Source organism: Dermacentor andersoni, chromosome 2, assembly GCF_023375885.2.
Source record: "Dermacentor andersoni chromosome 2, qqDerAnde1_hic_scaffold, whole genome shotgun sequence".
NCBI classification, from domain to species: Eukaryota; Metazoa; Arthropoda; class Arachnida; order Ixodida; family Ixodidae; genus Dermacentor; species Dermacentor andersoni.
Genome location: NC_092815.1, coordinates 198437280 through 198457101, shown reverse-complemented (window position 1 = coordinate 198457101; position 19822 = coordinate 198437280). Strand labels below are relative to the sequence as shown.

The following is a 19822-nucleotide window of genomic DNA, read 5'->3' as shown; positions in this document are numbered from 1 at the left end:
TGCTGGCCTCCGTTGTCGCGATCTCACCGCTGGCAACCAGCTGTTAGAATCTGGGTCGCAAGCCCCAAGGGTAGCGTTGGCCTGGCGGCCTGGGGCACAACTGGAAGCATCCGAAGGTCCCGGCAAAGCATGAGTCGACTGGTAACGGAACAACTTGTTTATTCTAACATCGCAAAAGAGCGGGCGGTCAGGTCGACCGAAGTGGAGAGACGGGAGAGCACGTTACTCAACAGAAGAAATCGGAGCCTCTCTCCCGGCGTCCGGGGGCAGCTGCTCTTATACTCTCGGAGTTGAGGGCAAGAGGAAGGCCTCGTGACGAGACCACGTGACGGCGGGGCACGGACGAGCTGAGAGACAAGTTGAGACGAGTGTAGTGACGCATCCGCCTTGCCGGCGCCAGACAGACCTCCTCGCTTCACACTTGGGAAGCTCCTCTCCCCGGCTGCCGCGCTTTGACAAGCGTGGGCACACACACACACACACACACGCACACACGAAGACACGTGGCACTGAAACACGCCTGGACGCGCTCGGCGGGGAGGCTTTGCGGCAGCTCCGAACGGGCCAAAATGTCCGCCGGTTTGAACGAAGCCCCGGCGTCCGTTGCATCCGCGCCGGCTATACCGCGCGTCGTAGGCGAAACGTAACAATTCATTACTTCTCTCCACCTTGCGGGTTTCCGCTGAACTACTACGTCATAGGCAAAGCCTCTTTATTCTAGGTGGGCCAATACTGACTATTTGTCAAGTATTTTGTTATGCGAACAATGGTGCATGATATCTACTTCTGTATCTTCCATTGTGACGCGGTCGATCTTTCTGATGCTGTATTTCGTCAAACGCCTTATTCTTGGCGTGTGATTGATTCTAGGTATGCAATGTTCGGGGATAATCGCCGGTGTCATGCTCGCCGAGTTCGTGTCGTAGCCACTGTTTGAGAACAATACCGACGAATATTTTCCCACCATTTCACTACCATCTCCTCAAGAACAACGATGCGATACACATAGTGTCATCATCGTCCGGTAGAGTATTTTCATTCGATATACACATACGGACGACATGGCCTTCATCGTCTGTGCGCACAGAAATACCTCGCAGAAATCACCAAGCCTTTAATGCTGTGCCATAGCACACTGGTTAGCATGTGCGGCTTCCAACTACATATTAGTAGTATAATGAGTTTGAAGCAAACTATTTCTTTATGCTCGTATTGGTCATGATTCCACGCGCTTTCACCACACCTCCATTTTTGCGCACCTAGTATGAAATAGTTCTATATGGTGGTGTGTTATAGCAGTAGTTTAGTGTACATCTCAGAGACGTATATCATACAGTGGTATACGTTGGTTTAACGCTTTGTTGCAATGGAATTGCCCGTACATCCATTCCTGGGAGATAAGTGGCGACGCTAGTAAGAGTAGCAATATGCTTTTTATGAGTAATTGGCGAATATATGCTTTACATGTTAATTATGATTATTGTGACGAATGTAGTGACGATTTTGGTGACGTAAGTCGCAAAACAGAGTTGCGTATGTACGGTGCTCATGGGATCAAACACGTCAACTTATGGCTAACTAATGCTCATACTTTCGCGTCCACCGGCTGCAGTTCCCGTCACATCGGTGTAATTTTGGCGCGTACACTTAGCTGGGAGTGCGCGCCACCTTGCGTGACCAGATTCTTAGCGAAGTGACATGGTGCTCTCGAGTACTTTGCACATATGTAGCGTTCTACTAAATTCTGCTGGGTGGTCAATTGCCAAGAAAATTCTCCGCACAAGAACGGTTCCCATTGTGCGTGGAATCTGCTGAATTTGTTTCTTTTTGCTATGGCATTTTTTTGTCTCATTAACTTAGCCGTAGTTCAATGATCCGACTACAAGTTTATTAATAATTTTAGTCAGCTAAGTGCGTGTCATGCCGCGCGTATACCAACGGAACGCGTGGCAATTGTGAAGTACGCTTAGGTAAAGGAAGGAACGCAGATACCTGAAAAATGGTGCATGCCTTACAAGCCAATAACAATGCACGGCTAGAATTTCTGGCATGCAAATTTTCAATTGGCGCTTATAGCAAACCTATTCCTTCGACGTGCTGCAGGAGCGAAGCGAGAGAAAACGCCAGCGAGAAAATAACTTTATTTCCAATAGTTTACGCAATCGTACACAAGAAAACTTGATTGCTGACCCCAGAAGAAAGCTTTAGAAAACAGATTATCGGCACTTCGACGAACGGATACGTGTGCCGTCTAGAAGAAATTGTCTCTAACCCACTTTATTGTAAACATCAGAGTAGCAGCATCCTCCGGGAAGATGTTGTGCTTTCTCGCACATTCCTGCGATGCAAAAAAAAAAAAAAAACACATTTTTGATGCAACACTTTCAACGTTTTTTTATTACTGTTACAGAGACCAAATTGACAAATTTGACTTTTGAAATAAGCATGACACGATGATTTCGACGGCGACAGCGGCCCTTATCGACACGTAGAAATAGACTCACAGATGAATAAAGCAAGCGTAGTTTCCAGCTTTGCAAAACTGTTACAATAAATAAACATGGACAGACTTGCTTATTCAGGGCGAAAGGTGCTGGCTATGCCCGGCATTGCGTAGTAAGGTATGTGTAGAGTTAAAGACGCTGCAAAGCGACTCTCGACAAGGCTAGGTAGACTGTTCGGTCATTTGTGGTTACAGAACAGAATCCTGGCTCATGATCGACAGCGTCCTCAGCTCAGACGGCCATCAACGCGCAACTCCACTCTTCAAGGGTACATGACTTACGCAAATTTCTACACGGTTATGGTGATGAGCAAAACAAGAACAAAATGAAAGCAGCAGCCAACGTTTGGACGAGTGGACTTGTCTTTCTCAAGGCGACATATGACCCCTACAGTACTATGACCCCTGCGCACATAGCTCCAGGGATAGTGCTACGAGCGAGCAAGGTCATCGTTAGGAATTTGCATCTCCGGTATTCCCCATGTTTTTCATGGTTATGTTGAAATCCAAGGCAGCCGTTGCGGCTTCGTAATATATTTTTTTGAATTTCGCGGCACTAATATTTAGCTTGAGGCATAAGAAAGAGAAAGAGGGGATGGCGGCACATGTGTACAAAATTCGCATTGTTAACTCAGGCAAGGACGTAGTCGTAGCATGTTTATGTAAGTTGTGAATCTGCATAACATCGTGGCCGATAACACCAGCCTAAAAACGATCTTGCACATGCAGTTATCTTATGCGTCAATACTTTGCATGTAACCGCTGTGAGTAGTTGTAAATTACAAAAGTAATGTGGATTTTTGACAGGTCGCAGGAACACGGAAGTGCAGTGCACATTCATCTCCTATATTATAAACATAGGCTAAACATATGCTCAAAACAAGTGTTCGAACAAAAACCTCTATTGATCTACTATAAGTGTAAACAAATTTTGTCAGTGCACAACTGGCAATTAATGTCACAAAATGGCAGAAGAGACGTTATTTCTATAACTCTAACGGAATTTCATATATACTCGATGCGCATGCTTGTTTTTTTCATTCATGAACGAATTGAGCTGAGCACGAAAGCTGCTTTTCAGAAATGGTTGAACGTGTACTAAGCAGTAATAAACACCAATATGCTGATCACTAAAAGAAGCAGTGATATAAATTGTGTTGCTTGTTAACCTTGCACGAATGAAAGATTGTGGATGCATTGGACACAACGGTGGTGACAAGCAGTCAGTTTCGAATGACTGCTTGTCTTGTCATCTATCTCGTTCCCATATTTATTGAACCTTATATAATAATCTTCAACACCATTCAACTACCTTAAAAGGCACCTAACCAGGCCCCATAGCAAATTTTGGTTATACGCTGGAAGTTGTTACGCGTCTTTGAGGGAGCTTTCTGCTGCAAAAATTTTTCATATCGGCTCATTAATAGCCGAGATAGAAATATTTCAGTGCCACAAACGCATTATTTCTGCAAGCGGGCTCCACTGCCAAGCATAGTTACTCCACTCGCCCCGTCTAGCCTTCAGAAGCAAAATTCCATCCCTGCGTTCTCTCATACCAGACCTCGATGGTCGCGTGGCACATACGTCACAGGCCCCGCCTTCATTTTTTTTCGCGCTTTCTTTTTTCCGACAGTACGCATTTCGGCGGAAGACGCCGCACGCGAGCTGTTGTCTCGTTCGCGCAGCGCACCATTTTGCGCGCTGTGCACAAGGGAACATGACTTGCAATATAATTCAGTGCACGCGAAGGGTGAGGCAGAACAAGTTGATCGCAGAGCATGATCACGCGCTGGAGCGCGCTAGAAAATGGCATAGTTTCGGTACATACGCACGTGACCGCACGACCGTGGGAACAAGCAGACGAAGCGGAAGTACATCTCTCTTGCTTCGGTTAGTAGTAAAACAAAGAACACGCGGACATTCCGTTTGTGTCTTTTGTTATTTCTCTAAATTTCGATTTGACAATTCAAGCACCAGATCGCACAGATAACAGATATTGTATTGAATAATTTTCGAAGTCATGTGTCACCACGAGCGACGTCACACTGCGGACACGACCGCGTAGGCGCATGCACGCGAGTACGTCATCCTCGGGTTAGGAGCGCGGCGGCCGCGAGTAGAAGAAAAAACGACGTTCGGTTTAAAATTTCAGATTCTTCCGCGGAGCGCGGCGATCTAATTATTTGCAGAAACGATCGTTATCGCTCAATGTATGCTCCGCACTTCTCAGTTCAGAAAGGACAGGCCTGGTGAGGGGCCCTTTAACACATCGTACTTCTGCGGACCACCAAACTTTGAGACCAAGCTTCGTTGCCAGGGTTTCCTGAAGCTCTTTTTCACTGTTCGGGGTCACAGCCGTTTTCTGGTGCTGACACTACACAGGCTCGTTCTGAAACCAGGAGCACTAGATGTGGTGAGCAGACAACAATTGCCCTATACAATGCTAAGGCAGGATTTGCTCTGCGATTTAACAGGGGAATTGCATTTCACTGATTTCTTGACCAACTTGGTATGTGGATGAATGCGCATCAAGAAAACCTTCGACCTTGCAAGGTTCCATGAATCAACAAGCGTTCTTCTCCAAAGCTTGCCGGAGGGGTCGAAAATCCACGTTAGGCAGCGCAGAGCTTCATGCGGGAATAATATCGGCTAACGTGTCTCTTCAAACACAAGCAGAGCGTCATCAGCATCGTATCAAAAGCAGAATTATTTACATAACCATTGCCTAAAACAGAAGCATACAAACCAAAATTTTATCAACCACTATTTAAGACTAGATATGCCTTCCCAAGTTAGTGTGTGAGGGTGCTTATTTTTTTAAAGCCCTTGAACTACATCTGTCGCGTAATTTGTTTTAAAAGATTTACAGGAAAGATTGCTGTATGAAATGTCATATCAGTGCACCAGCCAATCATTTTTTGCTTTCCGAACATTTCCCTCTCTGTATGTTTCTTTTTCTCTTTTTTCATCGTATTTTAATCCAACTGCTGCCTGATCCGCAATGGCCACAGTTTTGTGAAATAGGTAAATATATGTCAGTGATCGAAAGAAATTAACTTCACCGTTGTGCCGAACTGTTTCTATCGCTCCTACGAGCGCTGTGCAAATGATTATCCTGAGGAAAACACTTTGAAGAAGGGCAAAGTTGTGATTACGCTAAAAGGACAATTATTGCATAATTTCATGGAGCTTCACTCTACCTTAGGAAAACTTGGCCTGTGTGGAAATTTTTTTTTTTCCGCGCCTAGATAGCTGGTGCCACTGAGTAAGCAAACTACCACTGTCTTCTAAGAGAAAGCCCAGTGTAAAACTGATCACATACAGCTCTTTACACAATGTGCACAGTGTGTTGTATACGGGATACCTATATCATGTGGTAAAGTCTACATCGGATAAATCTGCAGATGCATTAGCCATCGCCTTGGAGAACACCAGAACAATGTTAGCAAAAAAATGCAAGGTCATCTAGGCGTGCACTGTCGCCACTGTGGGTGCAAACGTGTCTTCGGCAAATCCAAGACTGTATCTAGGAGCAAATCAAGGCTTACTAGGGAAATTATCGAGACTGCCTGAATTTCACGTGCGGAAAGAAACTGTGTCATTTGTCCATCGATAGCCTTGTTTGAAATGGAGCTGACCTTCCTAGGTTCAAATGCCAGGGTGGGATAGCGTTATGAGCAAGTTCTCCTCGCATGCGTGATTTTCTTCTTTTTTTTTTTTTTGCGAAGTGTTCACTATAAGAGTAGCTGCGCACCGACAAGGTAAAATTTTTTGTTGAAAGTCAGCGCTGCGTCTGTGTACTTTGTACGCGTACATTCTCTCCGTTGGTTCCCGCGCTGTAGCGTTCTAGTATGTTCAACCAACAAACCCAACTGGCGGCTCCGAGCACTAAAAGTTATCCCGGAAGAATGTTTACGGAATTTCGTTGTACACTCCCCCCGATAGGGATGCCAGGCATATTTGTGTAACTGAACTAGTGAATTTATGTCGCGAAAGAATGCAATATTTCCCTCTATTCATCGTGAAGATATAGTTAGTACAAGTAGGACTGACCTGTTACTCGCTATACTGAGTAAGTCAGGGAAAACTTTACTGAGCTCCGGTAATTGTGTTTTTCTGCGGCTGGGGCGGATTCTTCATGGGAGTCTTCCTCCTTGTGTCTTCCCCAGAGGTCTTCACCCGCTGCTTTGTCCGTACTCTATCGCAATGGTCGGCTGCCCTCAGTTCCTGACTCCGCTGGCCTGTGCTGTCCGTCGTGCACGCCGCACTAGACCGAGCTGCTCTTCGCAGCGGTCGCTGGACAGCAGTTCCTGCCATTGCTCAGCACTGGGGTGTGGTATGATTGGGACTACGTCAGTTTGTTGACATGCCCGTGTTATGTGATATTATATGGGTTTCTCATTGCATCGTGGACATTTGTTCTTTATGCAATGTGGAGTGCATTTTACTTAGCACGTTGATGTTAGGGTACGACCCTGTTTGTAGTTGTCTCCATGCGACAGCTTCGCCCCTGCTAAAGGACTTGCGCGGCGGGAGTACCGCTTCGTGCTGCCTCTTTAATTGTCTAAAATGGCCGAGTGGGTGCAACCAATCTAGTTTTAAACAACTTTTGCAAAGTAAGAAATGCCACTATACAATACAATGCGCAGCAGAAGGCGGCAGCCCGCAAAGCAGCAACGCTGAAGAAAAAGTGAACGCAATAAAAGTGGATGCAAGTTCCTTCTACTCAATAAAAATGCTTTTGCGAACACTTCACTGCTGGCGCCTCATCGTTTCTTATTACAGTGTTTGGACTAGCTTTACAGTGCTTCACTTGAGCACGCAAAGGCGACTTATATGGCGTGCCGTAATAGCATTTTGCCCCCATTAACACAAATGGTTGAAATCTGACAGCTCAACGTTACTGTGAGTGCACGCCATTATATCTGAATGTAAAAATATTAACAGCGAAGTAGAAGACTTTTTACAAACTTCCAGAAGGCGCAATATAGTATCGTCACAGAGCATGTGAAAATGTTTGCATAAGTGAAAAAGCTTGATTATGAGCTCAAAGTGGGAATATGTTTCAGTATAAAGGATGTCCTGTAAAACATAAAGAAATTATAAATAAAGCAGATAAAAAACAGGCATGCACAAACTACTCCATTTCATTTTTTGTGCTAACCACGAAAGAAAAATGAACAAATTACTGTATCAGACAGTTTGGAACTTCTTGGCAGCTAAGTGCGGCAGCACCCTAACTGCAGTGCAAATGGGTGCAACGCTTTGATATAGCGAAGCGCAGCGCCGGCGCGGTCACTTGGCGTGACGTCATGCGACGGGTGGAGAGGCCTTGAAGAATATTGAGAGGGTGTTGAGTTTGCCCGTCTGCCCAACACCCCAGCGACATCTTCCTGTGCCGACACTCCTCGTCCCAACAAAACTGCCGATGTTACCAGGATCGTACGGCGTGAGTTCGAGGCCGCCTATCCGGCTGCCTTCGACTCCAGTCCCAACAACACATCTGCAGTCACGGTCTCACTGATCCAGGCAGTTGTCCGCCAAGAGTTCGAAAACATGGGTCTTCACACCATCTGCCCGGCCCATCGTCCTGATACCCGCCCGGCTTCTTCGATTCCGCCCCGTCTCGCATCTTCTTACCCACCACGTTTCCGCAACCCATCTGAATGGCGCACTGCTGACGACAAGCCCATTTGTTTCCACTGCCATCGAATCGGGCACATTTCTCGGCACTGTCGCAGGCGCTGGAGTTCCCCGACCCGGTCTACGACGAGAAATGCCCCCCAGGTGGCCCTTCTCGTCCCTGTGCCGCACGCTCCGATAACGCCGCCGCTAATTCTGCACCGAACCGCTCGTATTCTCGTTCGCCTTCGCCCCAACGACGATAATCTCGCTCTCCCCAGCCCCGTCGCTCCTATTCGCCGACTCCTTTCGGACGCCGCTCCCAGCCGGAAAATTAGACGATGCAGCGCCTCGAGGTGACGCTGCATTGCTCCCTACGCCGCCAAATCCTCTACTGACGTTGCCCACTCATCTGAACCTTCTTAAAGTGCAAGTCGACGGTGTTTCTGTGTCTGCACTCATAGACACTGGGGCGCATTTGTCCGTAATGAGCGCTGACCTTCGTGACCCGCTCAAGAAAATTATCACGCCCGCCACGACGCTTGTTGTCCGTGTCAGCGTGGCGGCTTGGCCCCCGTAATTGGTGTGTGTATCGCCCGCGTCTCCTTCGCTGATCGCTCAACAATCGTGCTATTCACAGTCATCGCCCACTGTCTCCACGACATCATCCTCGGCTTAGACTTCCTCTCCGCACATTCTGCTCTCATCGATTGTTGCGTCAGTACACTCCGCCTTGATCTGCCTGCTCTGGATCCAGCTGAACCACACCCCAGTCGCCTCAGTTCCGTCGACTTCATTCGCTTGCCACCTTCGGCACTGAGCTACGTTGACCTAGTGTCATCCCCACCAGTCCCCGACGGTCATTACATCTCGGCTTCTATGCAAGACGTCCTCCTTACACACGGGATCACAGTACCTCATACAGTTTTATCTATTACGGCGAATTGCATCTGCCTGCCAGTGGTCAACTTTGGCTTCACGACACAAGTGCTGCCCCGCGGGATGTCTCTGGCCCAGCTTTGCTCATTTGAGGATCACTCAGTAGCATCCATTGCAGTAGACGACACTTCATCCGATACTCCTCTACCATCGCAGTCGGCAAATTGTACCATCGCTGCCTTACAGAAAATGACTGCGCCCGACTTACCGTCCGAGCACGCTCGTGAACTCTACCGCGTTCTGTTTTCCTACCACGATATTTTTGACTTTAACGATCGTCCTTTGGCCCAAACTAAAGCTGTCAAACATCGCATTAAAGCTGAGCGTCAAGTTATCCTCGCAGAAGATCGCAAAATGCTTGCCAAGAACATTATTGAACCATCATATACTCCATGGGCGTCACCTGTTGTACTGGTCAAAAAGAAGGATGGCTCATGGCGCTTTTGCGTGGACTGTCGGCACCTTAACAGGGTTACCAAAAAGGACGTGTATCCCCTACCTTGGATTGATGACGCCCTTGGCTGCCTCAACGGTGCTCGCAACGGTGCACCGCTCGCAACGGTGCTCGCGTATGCAATACGCGTCACTGGACGGCTGGTCGAACTAGCATATGAAGCGCAACTTTCGCGTCCAAGCCTAGCACCGGTTCAACTACAACTAAAAGAGTGCGCCAGTCAATGTGCGCAACATCGGAATGTAGCCTGCCGAACCAGAAGCGGGAACAGCGATGCTCGAACAACATGAAGCACGGCTTTCCTAGCAGTGATTGAACGTTTACAACTACAACCGTGCCGAACCTTATTTAGTGTGAAGAAAGGCTGCAGGCGTTCGCGCTTCTCACCAAATCGGCCGAAAAAATACGAGTGACTTCCGATTAACGGCCACTTTCGTCACATAGGCGCGGGTCCCGCGCATTTTCATCGTTTGCCCGGCCGATGCTCTGCAGCGAACTCTTTTGGCGAGCCGCCTTGTTTTTTTGCGGTTGGAATAATGAAAAGTCTTTTCTTCTAGCCTCCTCGGTTGTTGTACCCAGAAGCACAACACAGGCTAGGCAACGCCGCAATATGTAAACGGCTCAAGCGCTAGCGAAACGCTGCCCGCCAAAACTCCGCCGCCAGAGACCCACCGAAGCGCTATTTCGATAACCGGGAATGGCGCCGGCGTCTGCTACGGACCAGAAAAAGCGCGCGCTAGCACTTGACCACGGCGCTGCGACCAATGGGCGTCTTGCGCTGGAGTTTGAGGTATAGTAGTGGCGTCTGGTGGCCGCGGGGAAAACGACATCTGGGTCGTACCAGCTTGGGTCGTATTGAGCCCTGGCTGTGGCGAAGCACGTTTCTAGGCCGAGTTTTGCCTCGATTCGCACTTTTTTCTGCCCTGTGGCGAGGGCGAAAAGGCTAGTCACTTCTCACAGACCACGTCGACCACGCTGCGAGCTGGTCGCAGCCTATAGTTTAACGAAAACGGACTCTCCGTGTGCCGTGGGACGTAATGCTGGAAGCAGAAGGAATCGGCGACGCCGATCCGGAGGGACCTAGCTCAGCATCGAAAAAGCGTCACCGTCGATTCTGCTGCGTCGTGGGCTGCCATGAACAAGAAGGCCTGAATCCCAACATCCGATTCTATCGTTTCCCTTCAAGGCCTCACGAAGCGGAGCGTCGGGCGTGCTGTATAACTGCAGTTCGTCGCGCTGGGTAAGCGAAACTTCGCGCCATGCTGACTGCTTCACCTGTCTTGAAGCTTGCTTGATTATAGATCTGCGTTCTAAAATTCGGTATTTTGCACCTGCAGTCCCGACGGCAGACCGACATAGCAGCAGGCATGGCTGGTGATTCACGATTCGAAACCCGGCCACAGCGACAATTAACAGTTCGACCGGTGCGAAGTGGTGAAGTGCCCAGGTGTGTGCAAATGACCACAAATGGCCGGGCTGATTCGGTGACAATTCACTACCCCACTACGAGCAGCACAGGTTAGAGAGTTGAATGTGCTGATACTTGACCTCAAGCCAGCATGTTGAGGCAGTGCAGCAAGATAGTATTGATTACAGCAGATCGATTTTCGAGCGTTGTCATTAAAAGCTACATCAAGCGAGCAGCGCACGAGCTCGCGCTGCAGCGGGATTCGCACGTACGTGCGAGCTCATATGCATTGCATCAGTTATTACCAGTTACTAAAAGGAAAGATGGCCGCTACTACAACGCAGGCGTAACTACTTGTTTAGCGGCATATGCGGTCAACAAAGATTGCAGGAGACCCGCCGTTTCGCGGCATGCTGAAAGACCGCTGCCGTCGCCGCGCGTACCGCCGTGTGCTCGAGCAGTTCCGTACACATGATGTGTGCTTATCGCTGCTGTGGATGCATTTATAGCAAGCATTTCCTCGCGTTTGTGCGCCTGAATCTAGCAGCGTTCAAACCTTACCTGAAGTTCCACTTCGTACGCGACTCGCTTCCCTTGCGATTGACACCGCCCTAAAACTTCGCCGCTTAATTCTTGAACGGCATACACGTATTCGCCACTGCATAATTTATTGCCTTTACGCAGCGTGCCACTCCTCACAAAATCTTCGGCGCCCGATATTCGCTGCAGACCGTGATACAACACAACCGAAAGTGGCGGGTCCATATTGTAAACGTGCTTTCCGAAGCAGACGACCGAGCTTAGTAGGACCCATTTTAGGACAGAGGGCGCTTTTTAGCACCTTTTTCGCAGCGCCCCCTGGGTAATGCAAGAGCCCCATAGCAGGGTCGAGTCTGCGGAGGCGCCCCAGGCGAGAGAGAAAGCGGCAAAGTTCAGAGGAAGTCGTCACTGTTGTATGCAGGGAATCTTACATCTGGCGCCTGCTTTGAGGTTGCACCGAGTGTCGCCAATCTTCGCCCTCCCTCTCGTGCCGCCAAGTCACGCGCTTCATAAATTTCAAGTGCGGCGTTCGGCTGTTTCGCAGCTGCCGGTCAATTCGCAAGAGGGTTCGTCAGTGGGCGCTTGCCTCCCTCCCCGCGCCAGCTCGCGTTCAGCCGTTCGGATAAGCGCACGCAATGTATGCCTGGCAGTATCCAATTTGCTTTCACGTTTCATGCTTACGAGCGCCTCGCGCCTGTTTGTGCCGCGCTTCCGTGATTGGTGTTTCAACGGATGGCGCACGTGCATGCCGGCTCTCAACGCAAGACGCCATGGAAAGGCATTGGTGCATAGGAGTAGCAAGAAAAGAGTCCACCACATTGTTGGTGTCAACGCCCGTCCTGACTTATGTTACATTCTCGTTTTAGGCGAAAGCGTTACTAGGCTCACATTGCAGAAACCGCCCGAACCTGCCAGCCGTGCCCGGAAGCCGGCCGCCGTCGCCATGCGAAGAATTACGACAGCACGGCAAACGAGCCAAATGGAAGCGCCCCCCTGTGCACTGATCATCAGCTGCGAAGCAGCCGGACGCCGCACTTGAAATTTATCAAGCGCGTGACTTGGCGGCACGAGAGTGACGCCATTGACGTTGCTCGGTGCACCCTCAAAGCAGGCGCTCGATGTAGTGTTCCTGCGTATGCTCCCGCAGGGAGCTGAGTTGCGCACAACTTTTCCGGCACTGCTCGTTCCGCTATTCGCCGAGCGCTATCATGTGGTAGAAAATGGCTTCAAATGCTCAACTGCGCCGCTGCGAAGCCAACTTAAAGGGATCGATGCCCACTCGTTTCCGTCAATGTCATCGAAATTGCAATCAGCAGACCATCGAGCGTGCGTTGCACCGATCGGCTCCGGTCAGCAGGTACGGTATGCGACGAAATTAAATTAATGACTTTGGTGAAATGGTACGAAACAATTCATTTTCACACTTGTATTCCAGTACGATGGGGTGTAGCACACCAAGCTGCACAAATCGCGCGGAAACTGGCAATGCTTTTTACGCGGTGCCATGCGGACTGACGAGACCGGCCGGCTCAGAAAGGGACCAGGGTACGTATGCGAGGTGCGTTCACCTTGTTTACAATGGTGAGTTCGGCTTCTTTACACTAAAGCAGCATTTATCTCGAGTAGCACCCATGTTCACGTTGGCACCAGAAGTTTTTCACTTGTGCGACTTCTCGTGTATACGTGCAGCGCGACACAGACGCGGAACAAATCATGAACGACACGTCTGTGTCTCGCTGCACATATACGCCAAGAATCTAAACTTACAAACTCTCCCTATTCGCTGTTTTCCTTAGCCTTTGCTAAGGCTAAGAAACTTTGCAGGGAATGCAACTTGGACAAAGTGTTCAGAAACATTGCCAGCAGCAAACGAGATCACCTAGAGGTGTTCCTTAGCGCGAAAACGCACAAACCTGATATACCGTTGAGGGTTATTGTTTCAGAAAAGGACACGTGGCAGAAGTCTGTCGCACTGTTTCTGCAGGCCAAGCTAGCCTTTTACACGTGAATGACCCGTTGTTAATAGGCAACTCCGATGAAGTAATTGAATTTTTAAAGGACAACTCTGATCGAGGCTTTCAAGTCTTCTCCGTCGATGTGAAGGAGCTCTACTCTTCTATTCCTCATAATGACCTGCTGTCAGCTATTTCGCAGTCAATTGATGAATTTGGCGACACCCGTTTTCAAAATAATGCTGGGCTATCTAGTAATCACTTTTTGGAACTTTTCAGCTTTTATTTGTCATCTACGTTCATTACATGGAATGACACCATCTATGTGCAGAAAAACGGAGTATGCATGGGTTCGTGCATTGCCTCGCTCCTCAGTGATTTATTTTTAGCTCGCCTAGAGGCCGCCATGTTAGTGAACCTTTATCAGACTAACATTTTAAAAATATTTCGTTACGTGGAAGAATTTTTTGTTTTGTGTTCAGTCTTCTCCGGCTGACCTTGAGACTGAGGTTGCCTTGGTAGTGCCAATAGTCCAAGAATGTCTTGCGCCCCTTGACGTTACCTACGAGCTCCTACAGGATCATAAGATCCGGTTTTTGGATTTGCGCTTAGCTTGTTCGGATATTCATACTTGTTGGTACTATGAACCTCGTGCTAACAAACCACTTCTTCCGTTTCATTGTGCCCATTCCAAGTTGATGAAGAGGGGCATTGCTAACCTTTGCCTTAATAATGCTTTGAAAAAGTCGTGCCACCATATGTTTCGTCTAGATTTGCCTCTCAGTGCGAACGGCTTTCGCAGGCTGGTTATCCCGTGTCCCTACAAGTGCCAATAGCAAAACGAATTCTAAAAGAGCGTAGAAAAGACAACAAGCACGCAGATAATCCTGTAACTATGTAACTACTCGGGGTAGGACTAGCGTCATCCCTTATATCCACACCGTCTCAGATAATCTTAAGAGTGTAGTGTTTTCGTGTAGTGTTTTCTACCCCTAACAAGCTAATGAGGATTTGCAAACTCACTAATCCCAATAAGGTAGCTCCTCTTTCCTGTGACAAGAACCACAAAAATAAGTTTGTTAATTGCGCACTTGGTGTTATTCATTGTTTTCCACTCAAGTGCGGAAAACGTTACGTTGGTCAAACTGGCCGATGTCTGAATGACAGGCTGCGCGAACATGGTTACAATGCCAAGAATTGTATTACAGCTGGGGGGTTTCTTGCGCAGCACTGCAAAACGTGTGGTTGCGAACCTGTCTTAGAGGAATGCGTCATTCTTGGTCGCAGTCGTAATCAGCTCACAAGAGAAATCATCGAAGCAAAGGCTATCATTGGTCTGGGCCATGCATGTGTAAGCTCACCTTCATTATCATTATCAAGCAATGAATTGGCGAATCTCCGACTGCAGCCACAGGCTGTCTGAATGTGTTACCACTTGGTTACTATCGGTTTTGTCGCTTGGTTTCTTTGTCATCTCTTGATGTCATATGCTTTGCCGAGTGTATAAGTAGTCTTGTGTCACGAAATAAACCATCAGTTGGAAGTTTGCGCTCACTCTCTTTTCCGTTGCCTTTGATTACCCCTACCTCCTTCCTTTTTTGCTCTTCCTGAGCTGCGCTACAAGCCTAAAACAGCCCATGGAGATAGCAGCGCCGTGGTGTGGCCCCGCAGTAGCTTCTGCGCACGAAGCCGTGGGCTGCGTATTTTTGGTTGCGACTATACGTACTTGTTGCTGGAGTCGAAGCTGCCCCCCCCCCACCCCTCTTTCCCGCGCTGCCGCCGTCAGTTCCCCTTGCGCCCGGTCGCAGAATGAGCAGAAGCAAAAATCACGCGTCAGCTATTTTCGTGACAATGTCTAGCATAATTGCATAAGGTAGGAAACAGTGCTGATAATTTAAAGCGGTGGACACATTACTGTAACTGTATAGTATTAATTACATGAAACACACATGCTGCCTTTTTACTTCTTTTACTAAATGTTTTTTCTGCAGTTCAATTTATGCACTAGCACCTTCGGTTCTGTGCTTTTAAAATGCGCAGATAGTATACCAAACCACGCCGTCCAAAGTTCCCGCTAACTATTTTCAAAATGAAATGACGTAGTCAGTGGCCAGGAAAAATAATTTCCCGATTGTAACGCACTAAAACCCCCGAACCACAGCTAACCAAGCGCAATCATGATACTGGTCGCCATGTGCCCTTATATGCGGCGGGTTCACATGCCAGCTTCAAAAGAGATGAAATATCAGAACAGGAAAAAAGTCGCACTTTTGTTGACTTCAATAAACTACACACTTGATCGCAGCCAAGAGCTAACGTCGCTGAGTCAGCTTTGCGGAGAACTGACGCATGCTTTTTTTCTTCTTTCTGGCAGTCATAGCGAAAACAAGTAACATTCCGAAAAGGCAAGAACAGACAACACATTTGTCAAGGCCACTGGGTAGCTCTTACGTTTGCTATAACGAAAAAACTAAAGGTAAGTTTACTACCCAATCCACGTTGCCTCACAAAACGCAACGTACGCTGAAATGTCGGAACACGTAGTTGCTAAATTTTGTCACCGTCCACCTGAATTTTTTTGCGGGTTACATTGTAGTCTTCTCGTATGTTATGAACACGCGGAAACTACTGAGTAAAAGAACACGCCGTACATTGTTTGCAACGTACTTGAAGAGAAAGCTACTCACCTCTTACGATTGGCGAAAAGAGAAACGGAGCTGTGCCGACATGCGTCGACTTGAAGAGCAGCCACCTCCATTAGGGCACGGGGCATCAAAGCAGTACCGCAAACAGCGCGTCGTGCGTGGTATATGCAAAAAACGGCGTTTATGAAAGCAAAAAAATAACTCTAAAATTTTATTTTATGTTTTCTTTAGCAGTTGCAATTATTTAGAATGGTTATATTTAAGTTTTTACTTGTTTTATAGGCTGTCGATAAAAAACAACAGCAAATTTCTGTTTTTATCTGCTAACTGGTTTCTGTCATAGAGCATTCACAGAAAATGTCTGTTGCGGTGCAGAAAACTTCTCTAAATTTTCTTTAAATTAAGAGATTTTTTTTACAGTGTAGCGTAATGGTGTGGGAACAGCGCTGCTTTGACAGCGCTGGTCTTTTCGGGTATCGATGTTCCTTCCAGGCAGACTTCAAGTTGCCCATCTTCACTGGTTGGGACCGTTCGGTTTTGTTTTCCTCTCCATACTCGTAGAAGCTCTGATTTTTCGGTAGAGCACGCTAGTCCTCTTTATTTAACCTAGTTTTCTACACAGGTGGCCGCTTTCTGTAGCTTCTCTTCTTTTTCGCTGAGTGAGACAGACCATCTTGGTCCATATGGTGATGTCGTCGACATAAATTGCGTGTGGTATGCCGCAAATTTTCCCTAGTCGCGTCTGCGAGATCTGTGGACAAGATGACCGACCCGTGCGGTGTTCCCTTGTTAGGTGTTCGAAACTTCTCCAACCAATGTTCTCCCATGGTGTGGTTGCCGTTCTGTTTGGCAGAAAAGGTTTGACGTAGCCGGGAATCGTTCGTCCGCAGTTCAGGTCGTCCAAACCCGTGAGGATTGCCTCGTGGCTTACATTGTCGAATGCTCCTTTGATGTTTAGGGCCATTATTACGTTTTCTCCGCACCTGGGAACGTTCTGGAGTACTTCTTCATATATCTGGAAGAGTGCGTCCTGTGTTGATAGCTTAGGTCTGAAGCCTAACATTGTGCGGAGGAACTAGTTCGCTATCTTCCATATAGATTTTTCTAGCCTTTGGGTTACTACTCCCTCATACAGCTTCCCCATGCATGATGTAAGCGAGATTGATCGGAGGTTTTCTGTTTGGAATTTGTTGCCTGGCTTAGGTATCACTAGGACTTCGGTATGTTTGCACTTCTCCGGGACTGTTTCTGCTTCCCAATGTTTGTTGATGAATTCGATTCATTCGGTAACCATTTCATAGGTAAGGTTGCGGATTAGCGCGTTTATTTTATCCGCACCTGCAGCCGTGTTCTTCGCCTAGAAGCGTACGGTGAGGGGCTAGTTATGAGAACAAAGAAAAACTGCGCTAAAAAGGACAAGACAGAGAAAGAACCACACGACACAGGCGCAGACTAACAACTGGTTTAATGCTCCAACGCCACTTTCCTACCAACAACCGAACGCATGCGCACCAACCGCAAAGACCAATGCCGTTATCATGTAGTCAAGCCAAGAAACGCCAGCTGCTTGCGGTACAAATGTATAGACGCCTCACTAACACATTTATCCGGCCCTAATCTCGCGATTTCTAAAGCTTCGATTACTTCACGCTCTTTCTTATACCTTGCGCGTCCGACAATCTTAGTCCTGCCGAAAAGTGGAGTACAAACTTTGCCGTCATGCCTACAGGTCTTGCAATGCTTAGGAAGATGCTGTCCTCTAGAATCATCTAGTGAATTGGCATGTTCTAATAATCTAATATTAATGCAGCTGCCTGTTTGTCTAACGTACACGTTGCCACAACTCAGCGGAATCTCATAGATGACATTCGCTCTACAAGGCACAAACTTGTTCCTGTGGTTAGTGCTGCACTCGATTTTCTTCTTCCTATCAAGTCTAGCTAAATTGCAAAGACTGGACAGCTTACAAGGTGCCGAAAAAAGAACCTGTATGCGGATTTACCCGCGACCTCTTCGCGCGATGGCAGCGTAGACCTCTTCTTTCATTATGGCTCTTTCTAGCTTAGCATTCTCGTCTCCACGGTACGTCCCTGTGTAGTTTGGCAGCTTCGTATTGCCAAATCACTTGGTTCGCACCTTCTCTAAGAGTTTTATGTCCGGTACCTGGTATTGGTGGATTGCCAGTATATGGCTTTGTTGTTCTCTGACTTGGTTTTGATACGGTCCATGAGGGCTCTTAGGAGATGCCAGGTCTTTGCAGTGCTTGACGTTCCCTTGAGCGAGTTAATTAGTTGTTCCCATTTTTTTTCGCCAATTGTGTGGCGTATTCTTCGGTTTTCGTCGTGATCTCGGCGATCTTGAGCCTGAGTTTCCTCTTTTACTTTTGCATCCTCCATCTCCTTTGGCTTGTGTTAGCCATAGTTTAAGCTGTTTTACTCGCTATAACATTATTGTCGCAGTCTGTAATGTGGGAAGAGGAGGACGCTGATCGTAGCCATAGAGACGACGAAGAAGAGTTTAGTTTTCTCTGAAGGCGTCACATACTTCTCCTCTGCCAGCGTTCGACTGCCGCTTCCAGTGGAGTTGTTCTCGCCTCCCAGGGTTGTAGATGTTTTTTATTTATCGATTGCCACTGTTTTGCTAGTCTCATTATTGTTTCGCTAATCAGACCATGCAGATGCCCTTTTCTTCACCAGGGCCAGGGGCCTTCCCATGGTCCACTTCTGTTCCTCTGTGGGAGTTACCTGTGGATCTCTTTCTACGCAACGGCCTCACATCAGTTCCTGTGGCTCTTATTCCAACCAATGAGGGGGTCATACGGATGAAGAATCCAAAAGCGATTCAGGCGGGATTGCGATCGGCGACGGCCCATTTTCAGAACATCACTGAGGTCCGCCCGTTTGGCAGAGGTGGTATCCTCTGCTTTTCTGCAGACCAGTCCTGTGTACAAGACATCTAAAGTGTTCGTTGTTTGCCGCCAATCCGGTGAGCGCGTTTATTCCTCCCCACTTGGCATGTGTGAAAGGGCTTGTCCACGGGGTCGACGTGAACATGACACCGGCAGAAGTATTAGAGATGTTTTCACCAGCGGGTGTAATTTCAGTTTATCGGCATGGACGTGTCGTCGAGAGAAACAGGATCCCCACTGAGTCGGTCATGGCCACATTTGCAGGGAGAATTCGACCATCAGACATAAATACAAGGCCTCTAATCTACAGAGTGGAACCTTTGTCCCCTCGTCCGCTCCAATGTGTGAAATGCTGGCGCTACGGACACATCTTAAAAGGATGTAGATCTGCTCCAAGGTGCCGAATTCGTGGTGAAGATCACAATTCTAGCGAGTGCAAAAGCAAAGAAGAAAGGTGCTGTCTCTGTAATGACGCGCACTCTGCTGATTATTCTAATTGCTTAGCAAAGCCACGGGAAATTCAAATTCTGGAAATCATTGAACGAAGACGTTGTTCCCGTAGAGAAGCCGTAACTGAAATTCATGCTAGGGCACAGGGATACGCCGGTGTCAGTCCGCCAGGCGACAACAACGGATGCGTCTCTTTCACTTTCTGTTGCTGATGCCATCGAAAGGGCAATGGAAAAAGCTATGGAGCACCTAGCTCGAAAGCTTTGTGAGTCCTTGACACAAATTCTAACTAGCCAGATGGCGCGGATATTCGGAACAACAACACCAGTTGGTATAACTTCTCAAACAACTGACTGTCCACGTCCTTCCAATGAAGAAGTAACCGCAAATTGCACGTCCCC

General features: G+C 47.9%; 1 protein-coding gene across 1 annotated transcript in view; it reads right to left on the bottom strand.

Moving 5' to 3' along the window:
* Window positions 1-2123: 2123 nt before the first annotated feature.
* The window catches only part of LOC126540257 (uncharacterized), a 128951-nt gene continuing 111252 nt past the window's right edge, over window positions 2124-19822 (bottom strand). The window contains exon 6 of the mRNA XM_050187055.2: window positions 2124-2338. Within this exon, the coding sequence (XP_050043012.2) occupies window positions 2252-2338 (87 nt within the window). The 3' untranslated portion in view covers window positions 2124-2251. The remainder of the gene's footprint in view (window positions 2339-19822) is intronic.